We start from the raw sequence: 13,662 nt of genomic DNA, 5'->3' as shown, positions 1-13,662 counted from the left end.
ATAAAAAGGAGAAATAAAATAAAACAATTAATAACTAGGAAAAATAAAATAAAACAATAGATAACTAGAAGAAATAAAATAAAGCAATTAATGACTAGGAGAAATAAAATAAAGCAATTAATGACTAGGAGAAATAAAATAAAACAGTTGATGACTAGGAGAAATAAAATAAAATAATTGATGATTAGGAGAAATAAAATAAAATAATTGATGACTAGGAGAAATAAAATAAAATAATTGATGACTAGGAGAAATAAAATAATAATTAAAAAAATAGTCAAAAATTAAAATAACTAATTAAAAAAATAACTTTTGTATAAAATTTCTGGTTAAGAATAGATTAAGCAATAAAAAATAAAAGAAATGCTTTCAATGAAAGCTTACAAGATAATTTATAAATTGCAATTTTAGATTGCATGTAATTTGTAATTGATTCTTCCTAATAAGAACTAACCAATTTATTTTAAGAACAAAAAGCATTGGAATTTTATAAAATATAGGACTAAAAAATATCATAATAATATTAAAAATTGATTAAATATCATATATTTTTTTTAATATAATAATTATAAATAAATATAAATAAAGTTAATGATAATTCATTTTTTATCATATTCATATCTAAATTAATTAATTAATATGAATTTCCTCTAAATGAATTTTGGCCAAAATTTATATTATAAAGATTAGAACTTAATAAAATAGGATAGTTAGTAAACATAACTTTTGTATAAAAATAAATGATTATTTTACATTTTTTGATTATATATGGATTATTTAATATAATTATTAAACCTTGGTAATGTTTTTTAATTTAAAATACACCAATCTTAAATAAAAACTCAGCTATTTTATCAAGCCTAATATTTTATATTTTATTCGAATTTCTAAAAAATAAAAGCATATAAATATAAAATAATAATACATTAAAAAAATATTTACCTTTAAATTTAGAAACTCCCATAAGTTTAAAACATATGAAAAATTAATAAAAGGAAATTTAATAATAAACTGAAACTGAAGGAATTGCTACAGGATTGTGTAATAGAAATAAGTTAATAGAAATTTTGAATGATAGTTTTTTTATAAAAGAAATTCATAAGCAATTCGAACTATTAACTGAAAAATTAATTTAAAAAGCCGATTAAATATATATGTAACATAAATAAAAACTCATATAATTTTGAAAAAAAAATTTCAAACAAAAAATTAATAAAAAAGAAAATATATATATATATTTATGCTTTTAATAACTTTACTTCATTCATTTTAAGTTTATCCTATTAAGTATAACTTATTCAAGTAATAAATTATTTTTTTACATATTATGTTCATTATATCCATATAACTTCTGTGCATATTTAATATTCTTTATACAATTAAAAGTGGCTTAAAAATACTAATGAGGAAAAGGGGTATTAGCTTTTTCTTCATCTATTCTATTATTAATTCCGTTTAAAAATTTTCGGTTCTTATTTATATAATTACAAATTATTTCTTAAGTTACTTTATTATCTTTATTTTTTTAAATTAAAAACTTTTAAATTTTAATCTAACTTTCAGGTTTATTAAAGTTTTATAAATGATTTGGTTATTTTGTTTAATTAAAGATATTGTTATTATTTTTCTAAAAAAATATCATTTTAACGTTCATTTTTTATTAATCATCTATAAATTATATAAAAAAATTTAATTTTTTTTACTTTTAAGTTATATTAATTAACTTTTATTTTTTTTAGCAATATTCATTTTTATTAATTTTTTTCTTAAAAATTCTTCTGATTCGGGTGTTACTTATAAATTTTAAGGAATCTTTTCATTATAATATTTATTAAAATTAGATGGCTAATTATTCATTTCTTTTATTTTTTTTCGTAGACTTTGAAATTAGTTAGTTTTTTTTAATTGCTATGTTAATAATTCAAAAGATTATTAAGATGTTTAAAATTAATTTGGCGATTGATTCAGGTAAGAAATGAAATTTTTAAATTTAATTTCTTATAACTATTTTTTTTATGTTTACTATATATATTTATTTGATAATATTTAATGATTTGAATTTCTTGTAGAAAAAAATTGACAATTTTATTAATTTAAATCACTTTCATTTTCGATTTTACTTTAATTTATATTAATTATTTTAGATTTTTAATAATAATTAGATTATTAATTATCTAGTTATTTTATTTTATAGGGGAGTATTCTATTAAGGTTCTACGCCATTATATAATAAATATATTATTCTTATAAATAAATTAATTTTATTATTTTGAAATAGACTATAAACATAAAAAAAATTATAATTTATAATAAATTTAAAATAATTTTTTTAATATATATTTTTTTACATTTATAATTTTTTTAAATAATTATTTTTTGATTTATATGTTTATTTATTTATTTTTTTAAAGTTTTTGTTTTTGAAAAAAATAAAAAATAAAAAAATATATTCTCACCTTTTAATTTCGAATATAGAAAATTCTATTTAATCAATATATTTTTTATTTTATATTTCTAATTTGGTTATTTTTGATTGAGGACTTCCTACGTTTCTTAGCCAATTTTCCCTAATAAAAATTTTAAATATTTATTAATTTCTAATTTTTATTTATTATTTTTTATTTTATAATAAAAAAAACATTTCTTTTGCTTTCATCTCATCTCCTTATACCTTTTTATAATAGAATATGTATTTATTCTCTATAATTTTAAAAATGATATCTTACAGTTCCAACAACAGTATTTTAGGGGGTATTCATTACCCAACCTTTTAAACCTAAATAAAAGAAAATTAAAACATATATATGAATAGTAAAAACCTAATTTATCTGCTTAATCTTTAGTATATTTTCTGAAATATACACCTGATTTTAATGAGTTTTAAAGCATATTTAATTTAAATATAAATAAATATTGATAAACCTTAAACTTTTCCAAAAACTTCATAATCAAATTAGATTTACTTTTTATTCTCATCCATTTTTATTTGATTTTTAATTAAAAAATTACAAGTTTATTAAACTAAAAATAATACAATAACTATAGTAAAAAAAAATTTAATTGATTATATTTACATTTATAATTAAATAAAGATATATCTATTTATAAAATATTATTTTTATCTAATTATTTATCAATAATATAAATTATTGTTTTTTTTATGATTAATTAATTTTTTTTTAATATTTCTCAATTATGATATAATTTATTATTATATATTTATTATTTCTATTACTAATTTTTATTTTTATTTTTATTTTTATTTTTATTTTTATTTTATTTTTATTTTTATTTTATTTTTGTATAAATAAAATAAATTATTTATATACATTTTTTTTATTACTAAATAGATTTATTTATAAGCTTTTAAATATATTTTTTTAATATTTTTATTAAATAAAATTAAATATATTATTAACCAAAATAAATATTCATTAAATTTAAAAAACTTCATAGATTATAAATAAAAAAATTATATTTATTTAAAAAATATCAATAAAAATAAAAAATAATATCTAAAATAAATTATCTTCAATTAATTTTTTATTTAACTTATTCTTTTAATGCCTAAATTTCAATAGTTTCTAATTCTTCATAAAATTTATTAAAGTCATAATCAGCATTAGTGAATTCATTATAAGGATTCATACATATAATAATATACCTAGCAATAACAACAATATCTTTTTAATTAGTATTAGAAATAAGAGGCTTTAGATAGTTAAAGAATTCATTAATAGTCTATTGATAGCTAGATTTGAAAGTATTATCTTGAACAATTTTCTCATTTAAGATTTCCATATAGTTTATTAAATGTTCATTATTAGGTTCTTTTTTAATCGAATGCTCAATAACTTCTTTGGTTTTTTTTAACAATTCTGTAAAAAATTTTTTAGAATGATAAAGATCTTATTCTAATAATTTCAAGCTTTTAATATATTCTTTTGATTATTAATAATATTTCCATAGTGTTTCATTAAAAGTATTTTATTTAGATTTTAATAAATTATAAACTTTTTCCAAATTAGCATTTTAACATTTACATATAGCAAAAAGTACTCTAAAATAAAGATTTCCTTAGGTTTATAAAATATTAGCATTGAAAGCTCTAATAATTTTTTGAATAACATAATTATAAAAGAAGCTTATATTTCTTTCATAAAGAATATATTCATTTACTTTCATTATATTTTTATGAATTTTTTCCGCATCAATTTAATTTTTAATTAATTATTCAGCTTTCTAATTATCAAATTGACCCTCATTTGATTAATTTTCATTAACTACGTTTCCACTAGTCTCTTTTTATTATTGGGTATTTTATTGTTCCTCAGCGATATTTTCGTCAATATTTTTCAAATAATTTGCAACTAAATTAGTCTAGATATAAGCATCATTTAAAGTAATAGATTTCTATAATTAATCTTATTATTTCTCACTTAATTTCAAACTTGCCTCTAATTTATTCCTATCTCCAACAACAACTTCATTTTAGAATACTTAAGGCCATCCATATCTATCATTTTCACTAAGTTAAATCATATTTTTTATCAAAAATTTTACCTTCTCAGAACGCACAGGTTCACTAGGAAATACTAAAGGCTTATTTTTTATATTTTAAAGCAAATTTACTTATGATGTACCTGTCCAAGGGCTTCTTCCGTAAAGCATTTCATAAAATAAAATTCCAACACTCCATACATCACATTTTGAAGAAAAAAGTTATCCTTCTAATATTTGAGGAGCCATATATAAAGGTGATCCTAATCTAGTCATTAAAGCAGCTTAATTTTCATTTTCTACAGTTCTCGAAAAACCAAAATCAGAAATTTTAGCTCTCCCTTAATGGAGCATAATATTAGCTGGTTTTATATCACGATGGATTATGTTGTTTTAGTGCAAATCTTTAAATCCTTCTACTATATGTTTGAAAAACATTGTAGCTTCAGGTTCTGATAAAGTATTATTTTTTTTAGTTTTTAAATAATCTTTTAAATCACCATCCATACAATATTCCAAAAACATATATAAATTATTAGGCGTACGTGCAACATCGTATAGCTTTACAATATCTTTTAATTTTTAATTAAATAAAATATATTAATTAAAATAAATAAAATATATTTTTACTTTTATTATCAAGCTTTTATAAGATACTTATTTCACGTTTAATTAATTTTAGCATTTATTCAGATTCTGATATGCTTTTTACAGCTATTAATTTTACTGCGACTAGCCTGTTTTAATCTTCTTCGAAAAAACCTCTGTATACAGTGCCAAAAGCACCTTTTCCGAGTATTTTGTTTACTATTACATATTTATCTATTTTCTTTGATACCCAATCACTATTTTCCATTCTTTTAGTTTTTTTTATTATATATAGTATATATGTTTTTTTTATTTTTTATTTTAATTTTAGTAATTATATCAATGATTAAATATTAATTATAATTTTTTAAATAATTTCAGGAAATAGTTAATTATTAAATAAAATATGAAAATAAATAAATATAAATAAAATATATTTTATAAAAACTTAGAAAAAAAATATATTTAAGATATAATTTTAATAAAAAAACAGTATTATAATAAAAATCATTCAAAATAAATAAAAAATATATTTTTAATATTATGAAATTTATTATATATAATTTGTTTTATTTTTAATAAATAGTTTTTTATTTAATTTTAAACATATTTATTTAGATAAGATAAAAATAAAATAAAATATAAATTATATATAATTAATTTGTTTATTTTTTTTCTATATTTAATTTTAAATCAAAAAAAAAAAAATCATTATGAATTTTTTCGTGTTTAGAGTTATAATAAAATAAAAACTAATAATTATAAAATATTCATATAAATATATTGACACATTATAAATGTACAAATAAAAATTAAATTTTATATTAATATTATAATTAACAATAAATTATTAAATTAATTGCATCTTATATATATTAAAGCTTACTAATTAATTAAAAAAATATATACTAATTTAAAACAAAATAAAACGAATGTAAAAGTTTTGTTTAGCTTAATAACTATTTGATAAGAATTAACATTAAGATTTGAAAAATATATCAAATAAATTTGAATAGCCAACTCAATTAATAGATGCATCAAATTCAATAGAAAATGCAATAAATTAATCTTCTTTAAATTAAAATTCTAAATTATTGAGTTAATTATTTCAAATAAACATAACAGATTTAAAATTGTCAAGAAAAATTTAAGAAGATGAAAATTTACTAAATAATAATTTATTATATAGAACTAAAGAAAATACTAATATTGATATATTACAAATAAACCAAAAAATTAATATAGAAGATATTGATTTGAATACATTTAGAGTTTTAACAAGAAACTCTAATAATATAAGATAAAATTCAAATATAGCAAAGCAAAAGTATACAGAAATAGTAAATACACTTCAAAACTAACAAACAAAATAAAAAATAAAGAATTATTTCTTACATTGGATATAAAAAACGAATTTTTAAAAATTCAAAAACATTACAGAAAAGTAAATTTAACTGATAAATGATTTAAGTTTTTAATATAAATATACATAAAATCTTCAAAAAAAGTAACATATACTAAATTTATGTTAATAAAGTTTAATATTCTAAAAAATAAAAAAATATATTGTTAAATTATATTATTTAATGCCTGTTATATTGCCTACAAGTATAATAAATATATTATCAAATTTATTTTGCATATTAATTAATATTTCATTATTCTATCTTTATACATTTAAAATTTTCTATTCTTTTTAAGAAAATGAAATATCTATAAGTTTATAAATAATAGGCATAATAGTTAATTTTTAAGAAATTCTTTTGAGATTTTTCGTTGGTTATTACGATAAAGGAGAAATAATATAAGACAAATAATTAATTTTATTAAATACTTTAAATTTTAATTTTTTTTATGATCTTTTTTATTTAGCAACTCTTATTTTATCATAAATAATAATGTATAATTAGAAAAATAGCAGTAATTTGGTAGTATATTTTTTAAATTTAATTTATTTTTTGAAAGCTATTTCTGTTAATAAAATACTAAATAAAGTTGATTAATTATTATATATAACTGCCAAAGCAGATTATATCTATTAACTTTTAAAATTGATTTTTAAACTTATTATTATTTGCCATATAGTAGCTGTGGCTTGGCACTTACTTGCTTAGATAGAAACCAATTATTTCGAAAAAAATAATACATGGTTACATGATCTTAATTTAGTAGACTCATAATGGTATTCTAGATATATTGAATCTTTTTACTGGTCAACTACTACCATTATTATTTTGGCTGGACCTAAAGGTTCAAATAATATAGAAATAATTTTCTAATCAGTTATTATGTTTGCTACTATGGGAACTTTTGCATATACAATGAATTGCATAGGGGTTATTTTAGATGAATAAAATAGAAAGCAAAAAGAATATAAAAGAGATCTTGAAATTATTAATATTTATATGAGGAAAAATAACCTAAAAAAAAGTTTATAATAGAAAGTATCTAATTTTCTAGAATACTTATATTAAGAAAAAGGAGATATTTAAGTTAATAAAAACTCTATTGAAGTTCTTAATAAATTGCCTTAAAATTTAAAAGATGATATTAATGTGGAAATTAATTCCAAAATTATTTAAAAGTTTAAGTTGATTTCTACTAATTTTTCTCAGAAAATTATTTAGGAAGTCATTCCTTTTATTTAAGAAGAATGTTTTCTTCCCAATGAAATTATTTATAAACATTATTAATATGATAATTTAGCTATTTATTGGATTTCTAAAGGAAAAGGTTTTTTGTTTGTTTAAAATAAATAAATAAAAAATAATATTTATTTTATTTTATTTTTAAAAAAATTAAGTATAAATAGAACATTAATAAGAAAATGCAAAAATAGTATTAGTAAAAGTATTAGAAAAAGGTGATTGCTTTAGTGAATATTAATTTTTTACAGGAAAATAACACGAATATTAAACTCGTTCAGCAGATTTTACAACAATATACAAAATACAGAGAGATAAATTTATATAAACAATTCAAAAATATGCTGACGATTATGAATATTTCAATATGATAAAAGATTAACTTATATTTAGAAATGGATCTATATATACAAATATATAATGTTTAATATGCAAAAGTAGATATCATAGAGAAAACGAATGTGAACAGATACATATAAACAAAAATAAATAACTTACTATATTAAAGCATCTAAGAAACTAAATCTAAATATCAAGAAAGCCATTTTTTAGGAAATGTTTTTATTTTATAAAGACCATTCAATTAATAAAATCATGTGAATTATGTGTAAATTAAATCAAAAATAATTAAGAATTGTTTAATTTAATTAAATATATTGATATCAATAATAATAGTATGGATTTAGATTAAAGTTTATCTGATAATTATATATAAGATAAGGTAATTAAAAATAGAGATAATTCTAACTCTTCTCTTTCTTCTACTAGTATTGAAAATAATGTAAATGATATTTGCAAGTAAACTTTAAAGAATTTTAAAAATAGTATTATAATTAATTCGGAATAAATAAATTCTAATGATAATTTTAAACATTCCTAAGGAAACAAAAACTAATTAGAAATCAAAAAAGAGTTATAAAATATCAATTTATTAACTTGTATTATTTTTATTAATATATAAATAAAAAGATAGACAGATTAATAACTAAAAAAATAAGCATAGATTTAAATTCGTATTTAAAAAAAATAAATTTTTAAAAACTAAAGTATTTAAAAAAAAAAAAAGAAATTCCTCCAAAAAAAGAATCTGAAACAAGAAAATCCATAAAAGAAATACAATTATTTGTTTAAGATAAAATAAACAAAAAAGAATACACAAGTAATAATAACTCAATAGAAGAAAAAATTAGTAATTTGATTTTACAATAAATAAATAATAATTTAAATAAAATACAATTTAATATTTTTGATTAATTTAATGAGGAAATTTATGCTCTAGATTTTGATGCTTAGAAAAATTTTAGAATTTATTTTCCGAATGGAAATTTAAAATAGGTACTGTTAAGTATTCTAAAATCTAAAAAAAAGAAAAGAAAAACTTATATACATAATAAAACAACTACAAAATTTGGAAAGCTTAATAATAGATTTTATACTAAAAATTATTCAAAAGTTTAATATAGTTTTTTTAATAGTTGATATTTTGTTTTATATAACATTTTTTTTTATATATATTTATAATGTATTTAATACTTTTGTTATCATTCGGATATAACTATTATTTACATATAAAATAGTTAAATGTTTGTGTATATTTAAATATTTTATTAAAAAAAATATATATATAAGTTTTATTTATATATACAATTTCATTCATTATTTAAAAAAACCTAATATACTTGTATTTTCTTTATGCTTAGGTTTTCCGATTTTATTTCTAAAATTTTGTTTTTCTTAGTCAGTAAATTCAAGCATATTTGTTAGAAGGTTAAAATAGTTTTCGTTTTCAATTTTTTGTTTATTATCTCTATAATTAAAATAATTTTAAAAAATAAACTTTATATGAAATATTACTTTGTATCAATAAAAGATTAAATATATTAAGGCAATATATTTTTAAGTTAATGTTTTAAAGAGTATTCATAATCAACTTAGTCAAAACTTTATGCAGTTTTAGTATCTTTTTGTTCTTTTGATTTTTAAGGCACTATATTTAAGTCTTTAAGTTATTAATTTTCTATTTGTAAATACTTTATCTAATTCTATAATTCATCTATTTTATGCTCTAAATCATTAATTTATAAGTTCTTTCTTTTTTGTTCTAGCATTTATTTATTTTGATCATGTTCATTATCAAGTAATTCTTAAGTTAAATCGTTAACTTATTATTGCAACATTACTATTTCATTTTTGTAAGAATTCAAATCATCTTAATATAGTTAAAATTAACTTTATTTGCTTATATCATTCATTTAACTATAACTCTTTATTTTTAAAATAAAATAAAATAATTTTTTATTAATTATATGTTTTACTATAGAATTATGATCTTAATTAATTTCCTGATCTCTAACTTTAGATTTTGAAAGACTTTAAGAATCTTTACTTAAATCATGTTAACTGTATTTTTCATAACTATTTCTATCCATCTATTTATATTTTACTTCTGTTTTTTTTAAATTCTAATATTATTAAATTTAAATTTTGTAAGTATTTTAACTTCTATTAATTAATACATAATATATTAAAATAAAATTATATTAAAAAAACAAAATACTCTTCATTTTATTTTATTAATTATTATAATTAAATAAAATAATTTTTAATCCTATCATTATTTAAACTAGTGAAATTAACTTTATTACCATCAATAATATTCTCTAGTATATTTCCAATAATAACTTCACTTTCGTATTTCTCTTCCAAAAGTTATTTAGATTTCAAATATTTATCTTAAATATCATTAAAATATTCATCATCACATTAAATACTTTAATTTTATAATTAATTAGTTTCACTTTTATTTAGATCTTTTATTTATTAATAAGAATCTTCAAATTATTCTAGTTAATTTTAAAGCAAATTATTTTTCTTTTCTTCCTATAGATTTAATATTTACTCTTAGTAAAAATTTTTTATATTAATATTTATTTAATCTAAGTATTTTATTTGATCATTTAAAGCTTCTATTTTCTGACTTTACTATTCAAGTATTTTATTAAGTTTTAAAATTTCTTACTGGAGTAATATTTGTGATTATAAATTTTATTTTTAGTTTTACTATTCCATTTAATTAATAAGGCTTTCTTTTTTTTAATTTTCTGCATTATTTATTTATTATTAAATAATTATTTTATTGTATTCTTCTTTTATTTTTTCATCTTATTCTTTTACTTTTTGATTTTCGTCTATTATTTCTTCGTTTTCTACTTATTATTATGAAGTCTTTTAAACTATTATTTCATTTAAATTATTTTCTTCTTCTCTTTAAATAACTTCTTAAACTGTATTTTTATTTTATTATTTCATTATTTGATTTTCTTGTTGTATTATTATAATTTATTCATTCATTTTTTTGATTTCTTTAATTAATATTTAATTTTCTTATTATGTTTTTTCATTTTAATTTTAAATTTATTAATTTTCATCCTTTAATTAATCAATAATTATATGCAATTGATTTAATTATAATTAAAATTGTTCAATTAATTTATTTTTATCTAAAGGTGTTTTCTCATTTTATTATAATAAATTTTAAATTGTAAGTTTTAAAAATTCTGTTTCTTATTTAAGATTTTCATTTTATAATTTTTCCTTTTATAATTAAGATAAATTATTATTTTCATTTTCTAATAATCTTTTCTCACATAAAATGAATTTTTATTAAATTTATTTTAATTTTTCATTGTATTTTTCTTAAAATTATTTCTAACTGGTTTCCTTTTAATTTAATTCTTGTTAAAATTTATTATTTTATTCATCTAAACGGCTTATTTAAACAATTTTATTTTACAACTTTTAATTTAAATTTTTTATTTCCTATTCTTTATTGTTAACCTCATCAATATATTTTTAATTTAAATCATATATTGTATGTTCCTATTCTTATAAATTTTCAATATTTTATTTTAATTTAACTTCTTAGTTTATTATTATATCTTACAATTATAATATATATATATTAAATTAATTTATTAATAATTATATATCATCTTATTATTATTAATTTTCGATTGTATTTTATAAATTTTCATTATAATTTTCTCTTAATTATTCGTTTTTTAATAATAAATTTTTTATAAATTATATTTATTTTTAATAGTCTTCTTTAAATATTTTATTTTTTTCATTTAAATTTTATATTTCGATTTATTGATTTTGATTTTCAATATTTTAATTTTCAATTTTTTCATTTTATTTTTATAATTATTAATTCTTTTCTTAAATTAGTGTATTTTTTTATTAAATTTATTGCTCTAAATTTTCTATTTAATTATTTACATCATTTTTATTATCTAAATTTGATAGATAACTTAAATTTTTCTCTTCAAATTTTTAAATTTGTTATTATTGCATTTAAATAGTTTCTAAATGTAAATTAATTTAATTTTTAAATTAATTTATTTAGTTTTAATATTCTATACTTAGTTTTTTAATATTTTATTCATTCTATATGTTTTCAATATATAGATTATCTTTTAAATCATCTATTTCTTTTTATAAATTATCAATATCATTTTTTAAACGATTATTTAATTATTAAATTTACTCATTATCTTATTATAACTAATTTTTTTCTTTTATTAAATTTTATATTTATTAATTCTATTCATTATTTATTTATTTATTTTCTATATGCAAATTCAAATTATCTTATTTTAATATATTAATTGTATCTTAATTTTTATAATTTTAATTTTATTCATTAAATCCTTTATTTTATTCAATGAGTTAATTAAAATATTCGCAACTTCGATTTTTGAGGGCATTAATTTCTTGTAAAAACTGTATTTTTTCGTATTAAAAATCATCAATTTTTTATTATAGATTATTTTTAATTGTCTCTTATTCTTAAATTTATAAAGAATATTGTAAATTTTCATTTTTTTGTAATTAAATTTATTATAAATATCCTTATTTAACCTATTCAATTAATTTAACTAATTAATCTTTTTAATTTTGCAATTCTTCATTTTCTTATTTTAAAATTTCAAATTCTTTTAATTATTCATCTATTTTTTATTTATTTTATTGTTTTATATTTTCTATTTGTTAATTATTATCTTTTATTTATTCTTTCATTTATTTTTAAAGTAATTCCTTTAATTATTCCTATTCTTAAATTAATATATTTTATTTTTCTATTTTTTATTCATTTTTGTATTTTAAGTTTTAAATTTATTCATTTAATTATTATATTTTCTCTTCATATTATTATTATTATTATTAATTAATAAATTCATTATTTTAATTCACAAATTATATATCTTACGTAGCTTTCTCTTCACATAAATTAGTTTATATTTAAGGTTTTTCATATAATTATTTTTCTAAAATATCAATTTACTTTTGAAATTCTATTCTGATTTAAGCTTTTTCTTAATTTAATTTTTAGTTAATTATATTAATATCATATATTTATTATTTTAAAATTTAAATTTTATCATTTTTTATAATTATTTCTTATTCGAATTTATCATATTAATTTAATAAAGTTTAAATTTCTTATTTATATTCTGCTATTTAAGTATTATAATTTTTTATAATATTATCTTTTTCTAATAATAGTTGTTCATTTAATTTATTTATTTAAATTAATTACTAACTTTAATTTAAATTAATTTATTTTAATTCATTAATTTAGTCATTTAGAATTAAATTTTAACAATTTAAAGATTATATTTAATTTATTTATTATTAGTATTATTTTTAAATATCTAGAAATAATTATATATTTTGATTATAATATTCTTATAACTAATTTTATTATTAAATTTAATTTTCTTATTCTTAATTTTATTCTTTTAATTATTCGATTTTCAATTATAATTCAGAAATTAATTCCAAGTCTTATTATATTTATTATTCTAAATTATTTTATTTTTATATATTATTTATATTTTTTATATTATATTCATTCATTTAATTT

General features: G+C 15.7%; 3 protein-coding genes across 3 annotated transcripts, besides 14 other annotated features; 1 reads left to right on the top strand and 2 right to left on the bottom strand. All coding sequences in view use genetic code 6, as the record gives it.

Annotated features, from left to right (window-relative positions):
- Window positions 1-262: part of a microsatellite that runs on past the window's edge.
- A 2,052-nt stretch (window positions 263-2,314) lies between these two features.
- Window positions 2,315-2,377: a microsatellite.
- A 46-nt stretch (window positions 2,378-2,423) lies between these two features.
- Window positions 2,424-3,029, bottom strand: IMG5_000970 (hypothetical protein). Its single transcript, XM_004040125.1, has 4 exons — window positions 2,923-3,029; window positions 2,727-2,864; window positions 2,640-2,671; window positions 2,424-2,567 (listed from the first exon to the last, which is right to left on the bottom strand). The coding sequence occupies exons 1-4, from the start codon at window positions 2,974-2,976 to the stop codon at window positions 2,453-2,455; spliced, it is 339 nt and encodes a 112-aa protein (XP_004040173.1). The 5' UTR covers window positions 2,977-3,029; the 3' UTR covers window positions 2,424-2,452.
- A 163-nt stretch (window positions 3,030-3,192) lies between these two features.
- Window positions 3,193-3,227: a microsatellite.
- Window positions 3,202-3,293: a microsatellite.
- Window positions 3,238-3,301: a microsatellite.
- Window positions 3,240-3,301: a microsatellite.
- Window positions 3,302-3,389: 88 nt separating this feature from the next.
- Window positions 3,390-3,431: a microsatellite.
- A 100-nt stretch (window positions 3,432-3,531) lies between these two features.
- On the bottom strand, window positions 3,532-5,356 carry IMG5_000960 (protein kinase domain protein; the record flags this gene model as incomplete). The annotated part of the gene is made up of 2 exons (XM_004040124.1): window positions 3,532-5,072; window positions 5,131-5,356. The coding sequence occupies 2 exons, from the start codon at window positions 5,354-5,356 to the stop codon at window positions 3,532-3,534; spliced, it is 1,767 nt and encodes a 588-aa protein (XP_004040172.1).
- A 114-nt stretch (window positions 5,357-5,470) lies between these two features.
- Window positions 5,471-5,523: a microsatellite.
- A 1,151-nt stretch (window positions 5,524-6,674) lies between these two features.
- On the top strand, window positions 6,675-8,931 carry IMG5_000950 (hypothetical protein; the record flags this gene model as incomplete). Its single annotated transcript, XM_004040123.1, has 2 exons — window positions 6,675-7,821; window positions 7,892-8,931. The coding sequence occupies 2 exons, from the start codon at window positions 6,675-6,677 to the stop codon at window positions 8,929-8,931; spliced, it is 2,187 nt and encodes a 728-aa protein (XP_004040171.1).
- Window positions 8,932-11,307: 2,376 nt separating this feature from the next.
- Window positions 11,308-11,338: a microsatellite.
- A 550-nt stretch (window positions 11,339-11,888) lies between these two features.
- Window positions 11,889-11,929: a microsatellite.
- Window positions 11,890-11,941: a microsatellite.
- Window positions 11,942-12,382: 441 nt separating this feature from the next.
- Window positions 12,383-12,431: a microsatellite.
- An 876-nt stretch (window positions 12,432-13,307) lies between these two features.
- Window positions 13,308-13,366: a microsatellite.
- A 218-nt stretch (window positions 13,367-13,584) lies between these two features.
- Window positions 13,585-13,645: a microsatellite.
- Between the last annotated feature and the right edge of the window lie 17 nt (window positions 13,646-13,662).

This window comes from Ichthyophthirius multifiliis, assembly GCF_000220395.1.
Source record: "Ichthyophthirius multifiliis unplaced genomic scaffold scaff_1120509249393, whole genome shotgun sequence".
NCBI lineage: Eukaryota > Ciliophora > Oligohymenophorea > Hymenostomatida > Ichthyophthirius > Ichthyophthirius multifiliis.
This window is presented reverse-complemented; position numbering and strand designations above follow the sequence as displayed.